Raw genomic sequence first — 20091 nt, 5'->3', positions numbered from 1 at the left:
CTATGTGCCAGCACCGTGGTAGATTCTGTGTGTGTTTGTGTGTGTGTGTGTGGGGGGGGGGTAATAAAATATACATCACATAGGATTTTAACCATTTCTGAGTGTATAGTTCAGTGACATTAAGTACATTTACACTGTTGTACAACCATCACCATACAGTAGGTTCTTGAGATTCGAGAAGCTTATCTTGTAGTGAGGAAATCATAATGCAGTGTGGCCAGTGCAATGATGAAGGCACCACCACAGCTTGGTGGGCCCTGGCCCACCCTGGAGAAGGGAGGAAGAAGTACTGGCATTTTGGCAGGGGGAAGTTATGTCACAGCCTCAGTCTGGAAGTGAGATGTGCAGGGGTTGGCTGAGGTACCTTTAAAAGTTTTAACAGGTCCTAGTATCTGGACCCTTTTCTTTAGCAGCATCCTGGTCAGCATCCTGGTCAGGCTCAGGCTAGCCCTGAGATTTTCTAGTTTGCCAGGTGGTCAGAAATAGTGAATACATTTCCAAATCTAGACCTCTTTTAGGGTCTGACTCAACATACATACAAAGAAACACATTACATGATTCTCAATCTTTGGAACAGATGTTCAGAACAACGAAAACACACACACAATTATAGTAATGAGTTGACTGAATACATGTGTCTCACAGATATATACGTTTAAGGTCCTGTTATTGTCATAAGAGTCACGTTTTATCAATTAGTTTCAAAGACAGTAGCTGTTTTTGAAATTACCTTCAATCTAACACTCTTTCTCCCCTCCTCCCCTCCCTGTCCCCTCCCCCTGGTTTCTACTCTCTCCTTAATTCTGTTTAGGTTTCCCAAAAATTTCAAAGCATCTTCAAAGAGCAACAGAGAATGCAAACGTTTCCTGACTATGATATTGGGAAAGCTAAAGTGGAGAAATTGGGCTTGGCAGGACCTGGGATGGCCTTGAAAAAGAGAGCCAACTGGATTTCCTTTATAAAGGTAAGTAGACCTTGGCGATGGTGACCTGCCTGTCAGTAGGTCAACAGTGTTGCAAAGTCCCCTCCAAGCAGGCCAGCCAACCTGGTAGCACCTGGTCATCAGGTCCGTGTTGTCCCCTCTCCTCATTCCCTCAGAAAATTGTCCCCTAGGACATAGGGTCAGTGCCTTCATCTCCTCAGAAGAGGCAGCTCAGAGAATCTGGTCTTGTGTGCCGGATCCCCCTGTTCCCTCCTGCCTCGGGTCTAGGTTGAAGCTAGCCCCTCTGCTCTGCCTTCTCTGGAATTCCCCCTACTGTACCTCTCTGTTGGATACCCTCACATCTTGTTGTTAGTCATCTTGCCTAATTGGCAACAACAAAGAATAACACTTGAGGGTATAATTAATTTGTGTAAATCCAGCTTTTTCAGCCAAAACTATTGACTGACTACATGCTGTGTGTCAGGCATGGGCCTGGCTGCTGGAGATACACAATTCACAAACAATAAACAAGTTAGCAGATTAACTGAAATGATTTTAGGTAATGATAAGTACAGTCCATTCTTGTCATTTGGTAATTATGTTCCATAAAGTTGCCACAAATGTTATGGAATTAAAACTGAACTATTACTCATAGGAAAAATACAGGGTTAGGTTCATCAACTGATCAAGACATAACCTTATTTTATGTGCGTTTCTGTTTAAAGACACTATTTAATATGTGTTGTTGATTCATCAACATTGAACTCATGGCCAGCAACACTATAACTCACACCTGAACGAAGCTTACCAAAGCTCATGTTTCTTCGGTAAGACACATCACTGCCTCCTATACCTAAGAACACTGGGCAGAGCGTCCGTACTATGCTTGGGGGCCATTTTAAACAGTGCAATCACCAACAGAAAGCACAAAAGTATAAAAACAGGCCACTACATAGACCACAAAAAGACACTTACTTATAGTCTAAGGCCTGAAATAAGAAGGCAGAATGTTGCCTTGTTTGACCTCAGCTGGAAATGTGGAGTTGGGCAACTCAAATGTTCACCTTTCCGTGCACGTCCATGAAGGTGCAGGAAAGCTCTGCTGGCATTAATTTTGGGGTTACAAATAAAATGTAGTGAGTAGGCAAGTTTGCAAACATGAAGTCCATGAATAATGAGGAGTTGAACTTCATTATTCATGGATTATGCACTCATGTATTATGTATTCTTATATTATGTATTCCTGTATTATGAAGGAAGGAAAAGTCTTAAGCGATAAAAACTGATGGGAGAAAAGGGGAGAAATCATTACTCCTTAGTCTGGGGCTTGAGCAAATAAGTGGTTGGTGTAGGGGAAGCCATACCTTTTGTTTTAGATTGTTACACAGGCCAACTAAGTGTAGGTGTCAAGGAGAAAGTTGGATATAACCGCCTGGAGGAGCTTAGAACTAGACATATATTTAGAGAGTTATCCACATATTGATTTACTTATTTAGCCATAGAACTAATTTTTGAAATATAGCTCGTTAATATGAAAGTTGAAGTTTTTACATGTGGCATCACAAGGAGTCTTCGTGAGTGAACTTCACTTGCCCCATAAATCAAGTAAAATGACTAACACTGAGGGACTCAGGGTCCCTTCTGTTCATGGATGGTGCTCTGTCATCCCAGATGAAGCTACTGCATCTCACAGACAGGCACCAGCTGTCTTCCTCCACAGTATTGTGAACCCACACAGACCCTTTCCAAGACTTCACATGCTCTAGTCAACTTTCTAGCGCTGAGGCCAGATTCCTTCTCAGAAAGTCCTTGAATCTCTTTGCTAGCAACTTTTGTAGAGAACCATTGTGTTATGTTGTAACTTTATGTGAACATGTTTATCCACTAGATTAAGCCAAAATGTGATCCTTGGCAAAAGAAGCTTTTGACCAAGCTAAAAGAACAGAGAAGAATAGATATATTAATGCAACTCCAAGCGAAGTTTTTGAAGGTAAGAAAATAACCATGTTCCCTTATAGATAAAATTCTTACTAAAATTGTTCTCAGAAAAATGGAATTTTCTTTCCCTTTTAAAAATGCTAGCCATGAATTTACTGTGAAGGCTTTGGTTGGGACTTTCTAATCTAATTACCAAACTTTTCTGATCCTGTTAGCTTTCAGTAGAGAGTAACGATTGTCAAAAGAGTTGGATTATAGTCCAACTTTAGATTCTGAGTGATGTTGGTCTAGTCATATAACCTCCTCAAGTTTTAGTTTCTTCATCTGTGAAACAAAATGATTAGACTAAATTATCTCATTTTTATTGTGTAAAAAACACTTAACATAAAATTTATCGTCTTAACCATTCAGTAGTATTCAGTATACTCACATTGTTGCAAAACATCTGCAGAATTTTTTATTTTGTAAAACTGAAAATCTGTACCTCCTATTAAGCTAACTCTAGTATAGCCATCAGTTATAAAAAGGAACAAACTAGTGATGTGCCCAAGAACATGGATGAATGGCTAAAGAACGATAATCCTATAAAGACTGTATGAGTTCATTTACACAACACCCTTGGAATGACAAAACTATAGAAATGGAGAACAGATTCATGAATTCTACAGGTTAAGGAGAGATGGTGGGGAAGGGAAAGGAGGGTAACTTCAAAAGAGTAACAGGGGAGATTCTTGTGGTGATGGGTCTGCTCTATATTTTGATTGTATCAATGTCAATATCAAGGTTGTGATACTGTACAGTACTGTAGTTTTGCAAGATGTTAACATTGAGGGAAACGAAGTGAAGGGTACATGGCCTGTCTTTATATTAATTTTTTCCTTTTTTCTTAAATTGTGGTAAAATACACACAACATTAAATTTACCATTTTAACGCTTTTTAAGTGTACAGTTCAGTGGTATAAAGTACATCCATATTGTTGTGCAACCATCACCACCATCCATCTCCAGAACTCTTTTCATCTGGCAAAGCTGAAACTATATACCCATTAGACAATTCCTCCCTCCCTCCCCCAAGTCCCAGCAACCACCATTCTACTTTCTGTCTCTATGAGTTGGACTACTCCAGGTACCACATATTAGTGGGATCATAATATTTGTCTTTTTGTTTATTGACTAGTTTGTTTTACCCACCATAGTGTCCTCAAGGTTTATCCAGGTTGTTGAATATGTCAGAATGCTCTTCTTTTATTTTTTAAATTTTTTTAAAATATATTTTTATTGATTTCAGAGAGGGAGAGAGATAGAAACATCAATGATGAGAGAGAATCATTGATTGACTGCCTCCTGCACACCCACAATGGGGATCAAGCCCGCAACCTGGACATGCGACATGTGACCATTTTTTTTTTCAAAATTATTTTGGCTATTTGGGGTCCTTTGAGATTCCATATGAATTTGAGGATAAATTTTTCTATTCTAAAAAAAAAAAAAAAAGCCATTGAGATTTTGATAGGGATCGGCCTAAATGATCTCTGAGGTTTAGTGATATTAAAATGATTAAAATATGGTAACATGTGAATCACTGAAGTAGAAGTTTAGCTCTGGAATTATCATTCCATTTTTTTACCTTCAGAAGAGGAGAACGGACATTTATTCAGCACCTGCTACATGCCAGGCATTTTTGCAGCGATCCTGGGAGAGACATCATTAGTGACCTTGTTAGGTTGACTTGTCCTGCTTTGTGTTAAAAAGACAGGATTCCAGCAGGGATGCAAGCCCAGGTCCGTGTCCTTACAAAGCCTGTGCTTTCCTCATACTACCCAGCTGCTTCCTCCTCATCCATCTCCTGGCAACTTTCTAACTGCAGACAGTTTGTACCCCAAATGGATAGGTGTTTCATTGGTGCCACAACACTTGTACTTAGGGAGTTGTAACAGAACTTTAAATGTGCTCTTATGTGTATTTGAATACTTACAGTGCTGAATGGATGAATATACCTAAGGGAATCATGATTTTTTAAAACTGAATAAAGTCTCACCTGGGGCTTCTTTCTTATTCATGTTTACACGACCAAATTCTTGTGAGAAGAAGGGAATAACCCTTCTCCCAACCACTCCTTCTCCTCTGTGTTCCACTCAAGATTTCCAGCCCTGAGCGAGTAATGCAAGTGCTCCAAGATCACGCTGCAAAGACAGTCCGGCTGGCTCCATCTCATCCCACTTCTGTGGCTTCCCAGGGTTTGCATCAGTGCAACTATGACCGAATCTGGGAGAATATTTATAGTAACACCAACCTCTACCAGGTACCACAGGGGGAAATATCAAATATACCTTTCTGTTCAACTCACCACCTATGTGTAGACCTTATAAATTTACTTTGGTAGTTTTTCAAACCCTCAGTTTCCTCCTCCTTCAAAAGGTTTTTCTCAATAGAACCAGCCCCAAGAGGACCACTTTCTGTCTAAACACTCACAATATTTATCAACCGTCCCACTCACTTGGTGTTTAGTTGGGCTTGAAGAAAGCGTAGGGTTAAGGGAAGGGGTGGTGGAGAGGGAAGTAGGAGCACATTCCAGGAGGGAAGTATGAACAACAATGCGGAAGAGAGACTATGTGGAGTGTTCAAATTTGGTGGAGTGGAAGACCATGTGGAAATAGAGTGAAGAGACGTTTTTTAGTGGTGAGGAGAGGGCAGGTTGTAGTAGATGCATGTAAGTTCCATAAAGAATGTGTGCTTCATCCTGGAAGGCAAATATTATATGCAACGCTATATTTTTTTAGGAAGATTAACACGGCAGCCAGGTGTTAATTGGGTTGACAGACGGAGAAATTGAAGGCAGGGAACTAGTTAGGTAGCTACTACATGGGATAGGCATGAAGTTTGGCAAGGAACGGGAGTTTCTACTCAAACCTAGTGGATATTTGTCTTTACAATTGTACAATAGCATTCGAAGCTATAATCTGCTATTGTTTGTTGCTCTATAAGAGAAGAGTTTTGTTTCATTTGCTTACTTAAGATGAGAAAACTCAGTGTGTTTATTTATACTCTGAAGGGAAGGAGCAGTGGAGAAGAAGAGATGGAAGATATGAAAGAGTAAATTTGAGACACAGATGATCCTGGGGAAAGAGGGGTGGAATGGGGTGAAAAAACCAGGTGGAGGAGTAATTTTGAGAAAGGGAGAATGGCATCACTTCCCTTGAGGTGAATGAGGCACGGAGAATTTTCCGGTGCTAAAAGATATGATGCAGGAGCTTGTGGATGACCTGCTGCCTTGGAGAGCAAGAGGGAGAGGAAGAGGAAGATGTTCGGGTTAGTGAGTTGGAAGGTGAGCGTGGTGTGTGAGCAGGTATCAATGTGGGAAAATCACCAAAGAGAGGAACGCCTAAGGATGACCATGTAGCTAAGAAGGCCCAGTTGACATAAGGGGGCATGAATTTGCATTTGAGCCCACTCTGAGTAATAATTCTATTACTTTTGCCCCTGAAGACAACTGTAGAGTGAATAAAAATGATACATAAAGTCGGAAGCACAGAGAAGTTTAGTAGAATTCTAGAAAGAGAAGCACTGTCATGATTCCCACCATCCCAGGCTGTTTGTGAGAGAAAGAGAAACCTGAAATGGGTTTAATGAGTTACAGATTGTCTGGAAGCAGACACAGAGGTATACACACACACACACACACACACACACACACACACACACACACACACACAACTTCTATAACTGTTTAATCTGTTTAGACAAGGATCTAGAAAATCGAATGAAAAAACAGCCACACAGATCAGGACCAAATGCTGCATATCACACCACGGCTCTCCCTGGCCCCTGGATTCCCTGATAGTGCGTGCACCCATCAGTGACTCTCTTTCCTCAGCTAGCCGGAGTTGAGAAAACAGCCAGATTCTCCCTATCCTATTGTCATGTCACGATCAGGTGTATGTCACCATTCAGGAAGACCTTGTACTAATAAGGAGACACTTAAAAACATCTGGCTCTTCTACTTCTTGAACCAAACTGAAGGGGAAGAGGGTTGGGAGTAGGGGATGGGGGGGGGGGGGGTAAAGGGAAAAAGCAGACTCAGCCCAGGTATCTCTGAATAAGACCTCTGCCCCTGGCATCCTGGACAGACGGTTTCTGGATGCCGATGTAATCTTCCTTTATCTGGGAAGCTCTGGTATTCACACCTGAGCTTCTTCATCACACATCTGTTTTCCTCCTTGGCTGAGATGACAGGGAGAATTAAACTCCTGGTGGCTAAATGAGGGTGAAGGGAGGTGAATGTGAGGGAGAGGTGGGAGGCAATGGGAGATGGAGTCAGAGATGAAGAGCTTCATGTTTGAAATCACGGGGAAGTGCTGAGGCCCAGGCTGTGGTCGGACAGAGTTGCGGCAGTGCCCAGGGGGACTCCGGGGACGAAGGCGGTTTCCTCTGTGGGGTCACTGTGTCAGTGAAAAGCAGAAGGTGCATAGTGAGAGCAGGAAGTGATGGCTCAGGTAAACATTGAGAGGCAGAAAGCACTAAGTTAGAGCAACAGTGTGAGGAGCCCAGCCACACAGTGGCGAGAACTTCTTATTCTCTGCTACTGTTTCCCTCCCTTTGCAGGGAGATGGAAAGTCGGGGCACTAATAAAAGGCAGTCTGTGCTTTCATCAGATCTGTTTTGAATGCAGTTGTCCAAATGTTTAAAAAGGAGAAAGAAAGAAAACCACTTCCCCTGGCTATTTTCTGACTTGTAAATGTTGCTCTTGGAATTGATCAAAGGGAAAAAAATGTGAGTGCTGTATTTTCAAGCTGGTTCATGGTAACTAGGCCCTAAAGAGACTTAGAATACCTATAGGTTCTATAAGTGGAGCAAATATACACACACAAATTACCGTACTTACTAGTGTCGTGCAAGTTTCCCCCGTTTCTCATTCATTCATTCATTCAGTGATCATTACCTAATGCTACCTCTGTGCCAGGAATTGTGTTGGGCTCTGGAAATGGAACGCGTAATAAATGAGTGAACAAAGAAGAAAATCTGCATCTCTAGCTTGTGGGTGCCATGAAGAAATCCACAGGAGGAAGGGCAATGGGCAGAGAGGAGCACCCACAGGTAGAGAGATGGGCCAAGATCTTTCAGAGTCAGGGACATCTGAGCTGAAATTTGATGAATGAAGGAGTTAGCCATGCAAACGGGCTGCAGAAAGGCTTTCCGAGCAGGGAACAGAAAACAGCACAGCGCCCTGGCCGGTTTGGCTCAGTGGAGAGAGCGCCGACCTGGGGACTAAAAGGTCGGGGTTCAATTCCTGTCAAGGGCACATGCCCAAGTTGTGGGCTCGATCCCCAGTAGGGGGCGTGCAAGAGGCAGCCAATCAATGATTTTCTCTCATCATTGAGGTTTTTATCTCTCCCTCTTTCTCTCTGAACTCAATAAAAATATATTTAAAGAAGAAAATAGCACGGGGTTTAAGGAAGGAAATCCTAAGGCAGTAACCAATAGTTTTCCACTTTGCTTCACATTTTCCTGTGGGTGTTACGTGGTGACCTCCTCAAGTATTTCTTCCTCTTTGGTACAGTCACTCTACACAGTATGAGAGCACCAGTGGTAGCAGGCTGCCACTCTGAATGGTGAATGCTAGTCAGAGGAGATGAGGGTTAAGTAAAAGGTGGCCGCTGGGAGGGGTCACAGGAGTGGGGTATGAATTTTAAAGCTCTGTTACTATTTTGCAAGCCTGTAGCAGTCAAGTATGAATTTTAGCATCTGTATGCTGGTGAGCATCCTGATTCTGAAGTTGGCAAGCGACAACCAATCCCTCATGAAAAATAACTGTCTTAAGGGATGGCTGCATGAAGGGAAGCAAACCCCATAGGACTGTCCATTTTGACAGTTCTGTGTCCGATTTGGGAGACGGTAAGCACTAATTGTGGTGCAACTTCAGAACAGTTTCTGATCAATTCTCAGTGAATACTGTTCACCAATAACCTTCCTTTAGGGAATTTTTTAAAAATAAAAATAAATGTTTTATTTTAGAACCAGAGGCCCAATGGACAAAAATTTGTGCACTCGGGAGGGGGCTGGGTCCCTCAGCCCGGCCTGTGCCCTCTCGCAGTCTGGGAACCCTCAGGGGATGTCCACCTGTTGACTTAGGCCCACTCCCCGGGGGATCGGGCCTAAGTTGGCAGTCAGACATCCCTCTGGCAGCCTGGGACCCCTCGGGGGATGTCCACCTGCCAGCGGGGAGCAGGCCTAAGCTGCAGTTGGACATCCTTAGGGCTGCTGAGGAGGCAGGAGAGGCTCCCGCCACCACCGCTGTGCTGCCAGCCATCAGCCTGGCATGTGGCTGAGCAGACCTCCCCCTGTGGGAGTGCACTGACCACCAAGGGGCAGCTCCTGCATTGGGCGTCTGCCCCCTGGCAGTCAGTGTGTGTCATAGTGACCAGTCATTCCCTGTCTTTCTGCTGTTAGGGTCAATTTACATATTACCTTTTTATTATATAGGATAGTTTTAGGTTTGCAGAAAAGTTGCAAAGATTGCAAAGATAGTACAAAGAGTTCTCAGGTATTCCTTTGCCCCCTTTCTCCTATTATTAACATCTTATATTACTATGGTACATTTGTCACACCTATGGAACCAACATTGGTGCATTATTGTTAACTAGACTAGACTTTTATTGGAATTCACTGTTTTCTCCATCAATGTCCTTCTTGTGCTCCTGGATCCTATCCAGAGTACCACACTGCGCATAATTATCACATCTCCCCAGCCTCCTCAGGTCTGAGCCAGTTCCTCAGTTTTTCCGTGTTTATCATGACCTTCGCGGTCTTTAGGAGTACTGGCTAGGCAACCTGTAGATTGTTCCCTAATTTGAGTTTGTCTGATGTTTTTTCTCATGGTTACACCGAGGTTATAGGTTTGGGGGAAGAACACCCCAAGAGGTGAAGTGCCCTTCTTGTCACATCATATCAGGGGCAGATGCTATCAACATGACATCTCTGGGGATGTTAATCTTGATCACGTGGTTGCCAGTTTTATCCACTGTAGAGTTACTATTTTTCTCTTCAAGTAGTTTTTTTTAATGAATTTTAAAATACAGAAGTAATAAATAAACGTCAAATAATTTTTCTCCATATAAAAATTGACATCTCTGAAAAGTTAATGCTTTAACTTTAATGGGGACTCAAATATTGGTCCCCATTCCACTTCCTCAGAGGTAAACATTGTTATTGCTCCCAGCCTTTTCAATACATTTATATTCATACATATGTCCCCACAAAAAAATAGAGAGAGAGTATGTCCTGGCTGGTGTTGCTCAGTGGTAGAACATCAGCCTGTGCTCTGAAGGGTCATGGGTTCGATTCCCAGTCAAGGGCACATACCTGGGTTGCAGGTTCACTCAGGGGAGCGTGTGGGAGGTAACCAGTCAATGTGTCTCTCTCACATGGATGTTTTCTCTTTCTCTCTCTGTGATACATATATCACAGTCCAGTTTCTATATTAGCCATCTGTCATACCCTATGGATTTCTTTCTGTAACTTGCCTTTTTCACCCAACAATAGGTTTTAGAGACCTGTCTCTCCTGTTCTCTTTAAATGCTGCATTATATTTTGTTGTATTCTGCAGATAACATATTGGCTCCCTACAAATCCTTGTTGCCATTTTCCCCCTTGTTAGAAACCCTGCCTACTACTAGTAAACTTTCTTATACCTGCCTCCTTGTGCAATGTGTGTTTTATTAGAACAAATATTTAGAAATAAATTTTCTGGTTCACAGAATGTGCACATTCAAAATGTTTATAGGTCCTGTCAATGTGGTATACCATGTTCCCCAACCAGCAACTTATGAGGGAACCTGTTTTCCACGTCCATTTTAATGCAATGTTTATCTAAACATTAATAATGTTTGTAATGTTTTTATCATAGTTTGAACTGGCCATTACTTACCATTTGCATCCAAGACTGGCCACTCTTTTCTTCAATCACAGTTCTAATTCCAGACTTGCGTAAAAATCTGATCTGGGTTTGGATGATGAAGAAAAAACTATCAAGTTTACTTGTAATTGTGAATTGAAAATAATGTGTAACTAGAAAGAGAGAATTCTGGTCCAAATGAACTGTACTTTTTGGATATTCTTGGGGGGAGGGGGAAGGTAAGTAAAATAATTTAATTATCGTCCTGACCAGAAGAAATGGCCCAGCTAGCTCTGTGTGAATCCTTCCAGAACTGTAATTCTGTTATATCGGGTTACTAGTGTCCAGTGTCATTCACCAAGAAAACACAGTTTACTAAAATCTTTATCTAGTGTACAAACGTTAAGTGCTACTATTGACCATTGTATTTCTAAAGATATGGTTTAAAATGGTGCTTTTTCTTTAACTTTATGGAGCAGTGAAGTGGCAGAAAATACTACACCCTTTGCCTCTTCTTTTGCTTTTTCTCACTGGCCACACCAAGGAGGGAAGTGGTGACAGCCATTTCCCCATCTCTGCTATGCTCCCCTCCACCTCCAGAGACAATGTGATGTCATGGGTAAGTGATGTGCTCTCACAGAAGTGGTGTTGTCTATAGGAACTCCAATGTGCAAGAAGTTCAGGGAAACACAAAACAACCTTTTCCTGGTTTCCCTCATCAAATTTAATAGAACATTTAAAAACAAACACCCATTTCTTAATGACAATAGTGCTATGTATTTATCATAGTAAATTTGTGAAATATAGAAAAGTTAAAGAAAGAAAATAAAAATCACCCATTATTTTATCACTTAAATATAACCACGGTGTTAACAGTTGGTGTATGTCCTTCTAGTCTTTTTATTCTGTGGATATACACAAGTAAGCTGCAGAGAGGTTGAGGAGAGGAATACAGAATAGAATTACTTTCCCTTTATTATTTCTTCCACTCCATGACCACTGCCAATTTCCCAGAAGAAAATGAGATTTGCAATCAGTGGCAATCTCAGAACTGTCAACATATGTGAACTCAACCATGCAGTTATGAGATCGAGCAGATGTCGAAGGATTTACCTCCCCAGGAAGACAGGATGAGCACAGGTGGTGTTGACGTTCTGTTTCTGGTCAGCCGTGCCGCCAATCTGCACTGTGGTCCAGTTCTCTTAGGGGAATACACTCATGGACTTTGGCCTTTCCTAAGCAGTTTCCTTCTGTGGGCTGTGGTTGGTTCTGTTTTCCTGGAAGATGCTGGCCTTACTCACCCTAGCCTGTTGTGCCCCCTTCCTCTCTTCCTGGCAATCTGCTGGCCCAGCAGTACTTTTGTGGTTTGTTCAGTCTTTCCTTCAAGTTCTTTCACTGCAATTTATGTCACTTTCTGTTCTTTCCTATATAATTCTGGGTAATTTTAGGAACAGCTGAAAATGTCACAGTGCCATCAGAGAAAGGCTGCGGCTCTGAGCGGGCCCTCTGGAGCCGCACACACTGGGCAATGCCGAACTGCAACACCAGAGTGCCATAGGCTGGGAGGCAAAGGGCTTCCCTAGAGCGCCTCTCACCCCAAATTCTGGGTCAAATAGCAACTGTCAAAGTTCATCTCCCTTCATGGAGTATGTACTTTCCTACAGATTAAAAAAACACACAACGGACATTCTCTTTATTTTGGGATAATGATCCTGTGTTTCTGTATTAAGGAACCGGGGTGTACCACAGCACCTTCCAAGGTCTTTTCCAGTCCTAGGGTTGTGGGACGTTTACACAGAAATACACTGACGTGTACACTAACCCGGAACAGACAGGACCTTCTACCCACAGGCAGAGTGGGAAGCCATTTAATGGCACCCGGTTAGACAGCGTTCTCTCTCCCCTGCTCTTGCTAATATCCCTGTCCAAAATGTTCTTCCCACTGCCTGTCATAAAGACTGGTAGTTTATCTTTAGAATATTGGGATTGTGTTATTTAAGATTAGGTTGGCTGTTGGTCATAGTTAGACACAAAATAACAGGAGATTAAAGGATATGAAAATTTCTTACCCTCCCTCAAGTTAACATGCAGGAGTAGGCAGTACAGAGCTGGTGTGATGACTTTGCTCCGTGGGGTCCTCAGGGACCCATGCTCCTTCTATCCAGGAGTTCCAACTAATGCACGTACCATACTCAAGATCAACCCCTGGTCTGAGACAATGCTTCAGCTAAGCAGCAGGATGGAGACGAGGGGTGGGGAAGCTGCCACTTCAGGGAAATGCCCAGAAGCTGCCATGTGGAATTTTCATGTTCATTCCATTGGTCAGCACTTAGTCACACAGCTACACCTAGCTGCAAGAGAGGCTTGGAAATGTCATCTTTATCTGGGTGGCCGTGTGCCAAGATAGATATTACATTACTGTGGGAAAAGAGGACAATGGATCTTGGGGAATAATCAGTAGTTTCTACCGTTGTTGGAATTTTAAGAACCCAAAATTAAAATGTAAGTAACCCAAAGGGCAGGGGGTGGGTGGGGGCTTCCAACCTCAGCCATTGCCACTCAATGTTCTCCAGGGGATCGGTGTCACTATGAAAGATCATGGCTTCTGGGAATGGGGGTTGTGTCCAGAGACCAGCAGAGAGGGCCACTAAGAAAGGGGCTGCTCAGAGGGCCAGGGGCAGGACCATACACCAATATCACCCTCTTCCCAGTTTTCCTAGAGGCTCTGGGTGCATGACCTCATCCTTCTCGACATCAGGAAAGAGGAATGTGGAAATAAGTGTATAGGGACTCTTCCCCCCTCTCCGCATGGGAGTCTGTGCTGTGAGATTCTTTCCCCTTCCCCGCATGGGAGTCTGTACCTGTTCTTCAATAAATTTCCACCTTTGCTATTTAAAAAAAAAAAAGAAATAAGAGTACACCATGAATTCTGTGATAGATCCTTCAGGGCTGGCTGACTGCTGGAACCCATGGGCAGGAGAGAACCCATGAGCACCTATAAGGTGCCAGGCACTAAGCTTTTATCCATCCTGTCATTTACTTCTCATAGCAACTTATTTTCCATTATCATGCCATCTTACAAATGCAAAAATAGGATGAAGACTTTAAGTGGTTAAATCATACACTTGCTAAAAAGTAGAAGGAGGAGTTTAATCCACTGATGTCTCTTAGCCTGGATCAAGTCTGGATTAGAGGCTCAAGGTTCCAAACATCTACTAGAGAAGTGTATCAACTCATTATAATCATGAAGGTTTACATGAAAAAGGGGGGTAGGGATGGCTGGTATTTAAAAGCTGTGAATAGTTTTGTAAAACAAAGACTAAATAATATTAAAATACTGATCCCTAATGTATTTTAGAAATAGATTTTCATGTCAGGTTGAAATGGATCAAAATGCTTTCCCAGTTTTCATCTAAATGTGTCTTGGGTCATCAGACTTAATTTCGTGATGACTTAACTCTGAATTTGTTAATAATATTGCAAGTGTTTTTATAATCCAACTAATGCCACTTTTTTTGACAGAATGAAAACATGAAGAAAGATGACCTTTCCATGGAACAAAACGAAAATCGCCCAGCGCAAATAAGTCTCCATCAATGGGCTGGGGAGCCTGTCAAGCAGGAAACAAAGACTGGGTAAAGCTAAACCATTTCATTGTTGACTCACGGAGATGGGTTAAACACTGTGGGGAACACGGAGTGACTGACTGATGTAGAGGTTATATGTTAACGCTAAAATATTTGAAGCTGAAATAAAAACAAGACTGTGAAAGCAGGTAAACTGCTAAATTAGTGTTTCACTTTTAACAAGAGGGATTGCTAAGAGAAATGTCTTTTTATATTTATACATATAAAGTAATTACTTTATCTTCAGTGCAATTTTTATTTATTTTTTTAAATATATTTTATTGAATTTTTATAGAGAAGAAGGGAGAGGGATAGTTAGAAACATTGATGAGAGAGATTGATCAGCTGCCTCCTGCACGCCCCCCAGTAGGGATGTGCCCGCAACCAAGGTACATGCCCTTGACTGGAATCGAACCTGGGACCCTTCAGTCCGCAGGCTGACGCTCTATCCACTGAGCCAAACCAGTTCGGCTGGTGCAATTTTTAAAGAGTGGCTTTTATGAAACTCCCTTAAGTTAAGTAAAGTGACTTCAATTTGTTGTATATGAATTTTCCAGACCACTTTGAGATTAATTCCATATTTCTTGCCTGCTACAGGTACAACTACGCAAGGGCCCTGCTCCTGCTGGGCCTGGATGATGGGACTGGGCCTAGTGATGAGGATCCTGTCCTAAGGAGAGGGGCCTACCTGTCCTTTCTGTACCTGCGCCACCTGCGAATCAGGGAGCTGCAGGTCCGTGGACGCTGGTTTCAGGCATCTGAAATGCTTGGTTGTCTGGAAGTGGGGCTTTCCTTCTGTTCCAAGAGCAACACACTTTTACACTTTGTTCTTTGTTCTGATTTGTCCATGCAATCGGGCCTTTCTGGGGGTGGTGTGTTCCTTTTTCAGCAGTAGGATGGACCTGCCCACCTCCAGGGCCCCATTCGAAGTTTTGCTCTAGGCGTGGCCAGCGAAGGGCCAAGTCCTGAGGCTGTTCTCTGTTTCAGCGCATCTGCTTAGGAATTCTGAACTACTTCCGATCTGTGGAGCGGACGCTGACGATCAACACTTCAGGCCTTACCTTGGTCGCAGGGAGCCTGGTCCCCACCATAGAAGGGAGTTCCTGGGTAAATACGGCAAAAGGAGGATCGGGCACCTTGCAAGGCCTGGGAGCTCACCACTATGTCCACAGGACACCTGCCGAGCACAAGGTAAGGTGTTCTGCTACAATTTTTTCTTTCTCCATTATCCTGTCTCCCAAGCCCCCTTCTTCCAGGCACCTGCAATCAGTTAACTTGATGGAGTAACAGGTGGGGGTGTCTTATGGAAAGGATTTTTTTTAAAATGTGGTGAAAAGGGAAATGGCTTTTTAATCGCAATAAAATGCTGGGTCCACTGGAGAGCAGGACACAGGCGGAGAGCACTCTAAAAGCAGCCCTGGCGGGCACGATGCAAAGGAAGACCTTTCAGCTGCTGGTGTGTGGACTCTATGGTAGAGAGCACGAGGGGCCCTCTCTGTTACCCTTGCCCGAAAGCCACATGTCCTTACAGAGCAGCTCTTGTAAGGCCCTCCCTGGCATTGCGAGGGGTACCTTTTTGCCTAGTGCCTGTTTTCCAAGCCTTACATGAAAAAAGTAGATTAAAAAACAAAGGTAGAAAATTTTTTGAAAGAGCTGAACAATAAAGAATCTCTTATTCCTCCAAAAACCCATTTGCCTCTTGGTGCTTTTACTCTCTCTTGAGTGTATTTTACGTTGTCTACAAAGTTCATATTAAATCCCTTCCTTTGGGAGCAAAGTTGAAAATGCCTGTTTTCTTGGACTATTGTAGATACTCTTGCATTACTTTCATCTCAATCTCCAGAAAGTTTATTCTTGAAGGTAGGATTAAATATGAATTTTACCTTCTTAAAGATACTAGGTTGACAAATGTGGAAAATTAAATCTAGCTACCAAACCAAGTCATGTTCTAAGCTTGTATGAACCCTGACTTATACTTGACATGTCTGTAAGGGTGTGAAATCTTACGATCCCCTGCCATTAATATACAGAGTCTACGGTAGCACTTCCAAAAGAAATACAACACAAGCCACACATATAATTTAAAATTTTCTAGTAGACCCATTAAGAAGTATAAATAGACATGAAATTAATTTTATTTTTTAAAATGAAATTAATTTCAATATAATGTATTTAACCCACTGTATCAAAAATAGTATCACCTTAACATATAATCAATATAAAAAAGTTATTGATAAGATATACATTTTTTTGTACTAAGTCTTCAAAATCTGGTGTGTACCTTATATGTATAGCACATCTCAACACAGACAAGCCACATTTGGAGTGCTCAATAGCCACATGTGGTTAGAGGCTATTATATGGAACAGTTCAGCTCTAGATATTGAAAAAATATTTTCTTTTTTTTTTTTTTTTTTTTTTTTTTTATTGCTTAAAGTATTACAAAGGGTATTACATATGTGTCCATTTTATCCCCCCGCCCTAGACAGTCCCCTAGCCTCCCCTATCCCTCCATGTCTTATGTCCACTGGTTATGCTTCTATGCATGCATACAAGTCCTTTAGTTGATCTCTTACCCCCCTACCTCCTGCCCCGCAACCCTCCCCGGCCTTCCTGCTGCAGTTTGACAATCTGTTTGAGGGAGCTCTGCCTCTGTATCTATTATTGTTCAAAAGTTTATAATGGTCTCTATTATCCATGAATGAGTGAGATCATGTGGTATTTTTCCTTCATTGACTGGCTTATTTCACTTAGCATAATGCTCTCCAGTTCCATCCATGACGTTGCAAATGGTAAGAGTTCCTTCCTTTTTAGAGCAGCATAGTATTCCATCGTGTAGATGTACCACAGTTTTCTAATCCATTCATCTACTGATGGGCACTTAGGCTGTTTCCAGATCTTAGCTATGGTGAATTGTGCTGCTATGAACATAGGGGTGCATATATCCTTTCTGATTGGTGTTTCTGGTTTCTTGGGATATATTCCTAGAAGTGGGATCACAGGGTCAAATGGGAGTTCCATTTTCAGTTTTTTAAGGAAACTCCATACTGTCTTCCATAGTGGCTGCACCAGTCTGCATTCCCACCAGCAGTGCACAAGTGTTCCTTTTTCTCCACATCCTCTCCAGCACTTGTCGTTTGTTGATTTGTTGATGATAGCCAGTCTGACAGGTGTGAGATGGTACCTCATTGTTGTTTTGATTTGCATCTCTCGGATGATTAGTGACCTTGAGCATGTTTTCATATGTCTCTTGGCTTTCTGAATGTCCTCTTTTGAAAGGTGTCTATTTAGGTCCTTTGCCCATTTTTTGATTGGATTGTTTATCTTCCTTTTGTTAAGTTGTATGAGTTCCCTATAAATTTTGGAGATTAGGCCCTTATCGGATATGACATTGGCAAATATGTTTTCCCACACAGTGGGTTTTCTCGTTGTTTTGTTGATGGTTTCTTTTGCTGTGCAGAAGCTTTTTATTTTGATGTAGTCCCATTTGTTCATTTTCTCTTTAGTTTCAAGTGCCCTAGGAGCTGTATCAGTGAAGAAATTGCTTCGGCATATGTCTGAGATTTTGTTGCCTTTGGATTCTTCTAGAATTTTTATAGTTTCCTGTCGTACATTTAAGTCCTTTATCCATTTTGAGTTTATTTTTGTGTATGGTGTAAGTTGGTGGTCTAATTTCATTTTCTTGCATATATCTGTCCAATTTTCCCAGCACCATTTATTGAAGAGACTATCTTGGCTCCATTGTATGTTCTTGCCTCCTTTGTCAAATATTAATTGAGCATATTGGTTCGGGCCGATTTCTGGGCTCTCTATTCTATTCCATTGATCTATATGCCTATTCTTGTGCCAGTACCAGGCAGTTTTGAGAACAGTGGCTTTGTAATACATCTTGATATCTGGTATTGAGATCCCACCTACTTTGGTCTTTTTCAGGATTGCTGCAGCTATTCGAGGTCTTTTTTTATTCCAGATGAATTTTTGGAGAGTTCGTTCTAGATCTCTGAAGTATGCCGTTGGTATTTTAATGGGAAGTGCGTTGAATTTATAGATTGCTTTGGGTAGTATGGACATTTTAATGATGTTGATTCTACCAATCCATGAACACGGTATGTTCTTCCATCTGTTTATGTCTTCCTCTATATCTTTTTTCAACGTCCTGTAGTTTTCTGAGTAGAGGTCTTTTACCTCTTTAGTTAAGTTTATTCCTAGGTAGCTTAATTTTTTTGGTGCGATGGTAAACGGGATTGTTTTTATAATCTCTCTTTCTGAAAGTTCACTATTGGTGTATAGAAATGCCTCGGATTTCTTGGGGTTAATTTTGTATCCTGCTACATTGCCAAATTCATGTATTAAGTCCAGTAGCTTTTTGATGGAGTCTCTAGGGTTTTGTATGTATAATATCATGTCATCTGCAAATAAGGACAGTTTTACTTCCTCTTTTCCAATTTGGATGCCTTTTATTTCTTCTTCTTGCCGAATTGCAATGGCTAACACTTCCAGTACTATGTTGAACAGGAGTGGTGAGAGGGGGCATCCCTGTCTTGTTCCTGTTCTTAGGGGAAATGGTGTTAGTTTTTGTCCATTGAGTATGATGTTGGCTGTGGGCCTGTCATATATGGCTTTTATTATGTTGAGGTATGATCCTTCTACTCCCACCTTGCTGAGAGCTTTTATCAAAAATGGGTGTTGAATTTTGTCAAATGCTTTTTCTGCATCAATTGCTATGACCATGTGGTTTTTTTCTTTCAATTTGTTTATGTGATGTATCACGTTTATTGATTTGCGGATATTGTACCATCCTTGCATCCCTGGGATAAATCCTACTTGGTCATGGTGTATGATCTTTCTGATGTACTGCTGGATCCGATTTGCTAAGATTTTGTTGAGGATTTTGGCATCTATGTTCATGAGGGATATTGGCCTGTAATTCTCTTTCATTGTGTTGTCTTTACCTGGTTTTGGTATTAGGGTGATGCTGGCTTCATAGAATGAGCTTGGAAGTGTTCCTTCCTCTTGAATTTTTTGTAGTAGTCTGAGGAGAATAGGTTTTAGTTCTTCCTTGAATGTTTGGTAAAACTCCCCTGTGAAGCCGTCTGGTCCTGGGCTTTTGTTTGCTGGAAGCTTTTTGATGACTGCTTCAATTTCTTCCATAGTTATTGGCCTGTTGAGATTTTTAGATTCTTCCTGATTGAGTTTTGGGATGTTGTATTTTTCTAGGAATTTGTCCATTTCCTCCAGGTTGTCTAGTTTGTTGGAGTAGAGCTGTCCATAGTATTTTTTAACAATCATTTGTATTTCTGTGGGGTCTGTTGTTATTTCGCCTCTATCGTTTCTGATTTTGTTTATTTGGGTCCTCTCTCTTTGCTTCTTGGTGAGTCTGGCTAGAGGTTTGTCAATCTTGTTTATCCTTTCAAAGAACCAGCTCTTGGTTTCATTGATTTTCTGTATTGTTTTTTTGGTCTCTATGTCATTTATTTCTGCTCTAATCTTTATTATCTCCTTCCTTCTGCTCACTCTGGGGTTTTCTTGTTGCTCTCTTTCTAATTCTTTGAGTTGTAGAGTTAGATGATTTACTACCATTTTTTCTTGTTTTTTGAGATAGGCCTGTAGAGCTATAAACTTCCCTCTCAGGACTGCTTTCATTGTGTCCCATAGGTTTTGGATTGTTGTGTTTTCATTGTCATTAGTTTCCAGGATGTTTCGAATTTCTTCTT

The 20091-nt window shown here is 41.7% G+C and overlaps 1 protein-coding gene across 1 annotated transcript in view; it reads left to right on the top strand.

Annotated features, from left to right (window-relative positions):
* Positions 1–20091, top strand: part of LOC118660659 — a 93528-nt gene that overhangs the window by 8764 nt on the left and 64673 nt on the right. Inside the window, exons 8-13 of the mRNA XM_036318300.1 lie at positions 812–964; positions 2811–2912; positions 5001–5162; positions 14274–14386; positions 14975–15110; positions 15365–15568. Of these exons, the coding sequence (XP_036174193.1) occupies positions 812–964; positions 2811–2912; positions 5001–5162; positions 14274–14386; positions 14975–15110; positions 15365–15568 (870 nt within the window). The remainder of the gene's footprint in view (positions 1–811; positions 965–2810; positions 2913–5000; positions 5163–14273; positions 14387–14974; positions 15111–15364; positions 15569–20091) is intronic.

This window comes from Myotis myotis, unplaced genomic scaffold (assembly GCF_014108235.1).
Source record: "Myotis myotis isolate mMyoMyo1 unplaced genomic scaffold, mMyoMyo1.p scaffold_m19_p_7, whole genome shotgun sequence".
Taxonomy (NCBI): Eukaryota; Metazoa; Chordata; class Mammalia; order Chiroptera; family Vespertilionidae; genus Myotis; species Myotis myotis.
Note: the sequence above shows the minus strand (reverse complement) of the source record. Positions and strands in the feature narration are given on the sequence as shown.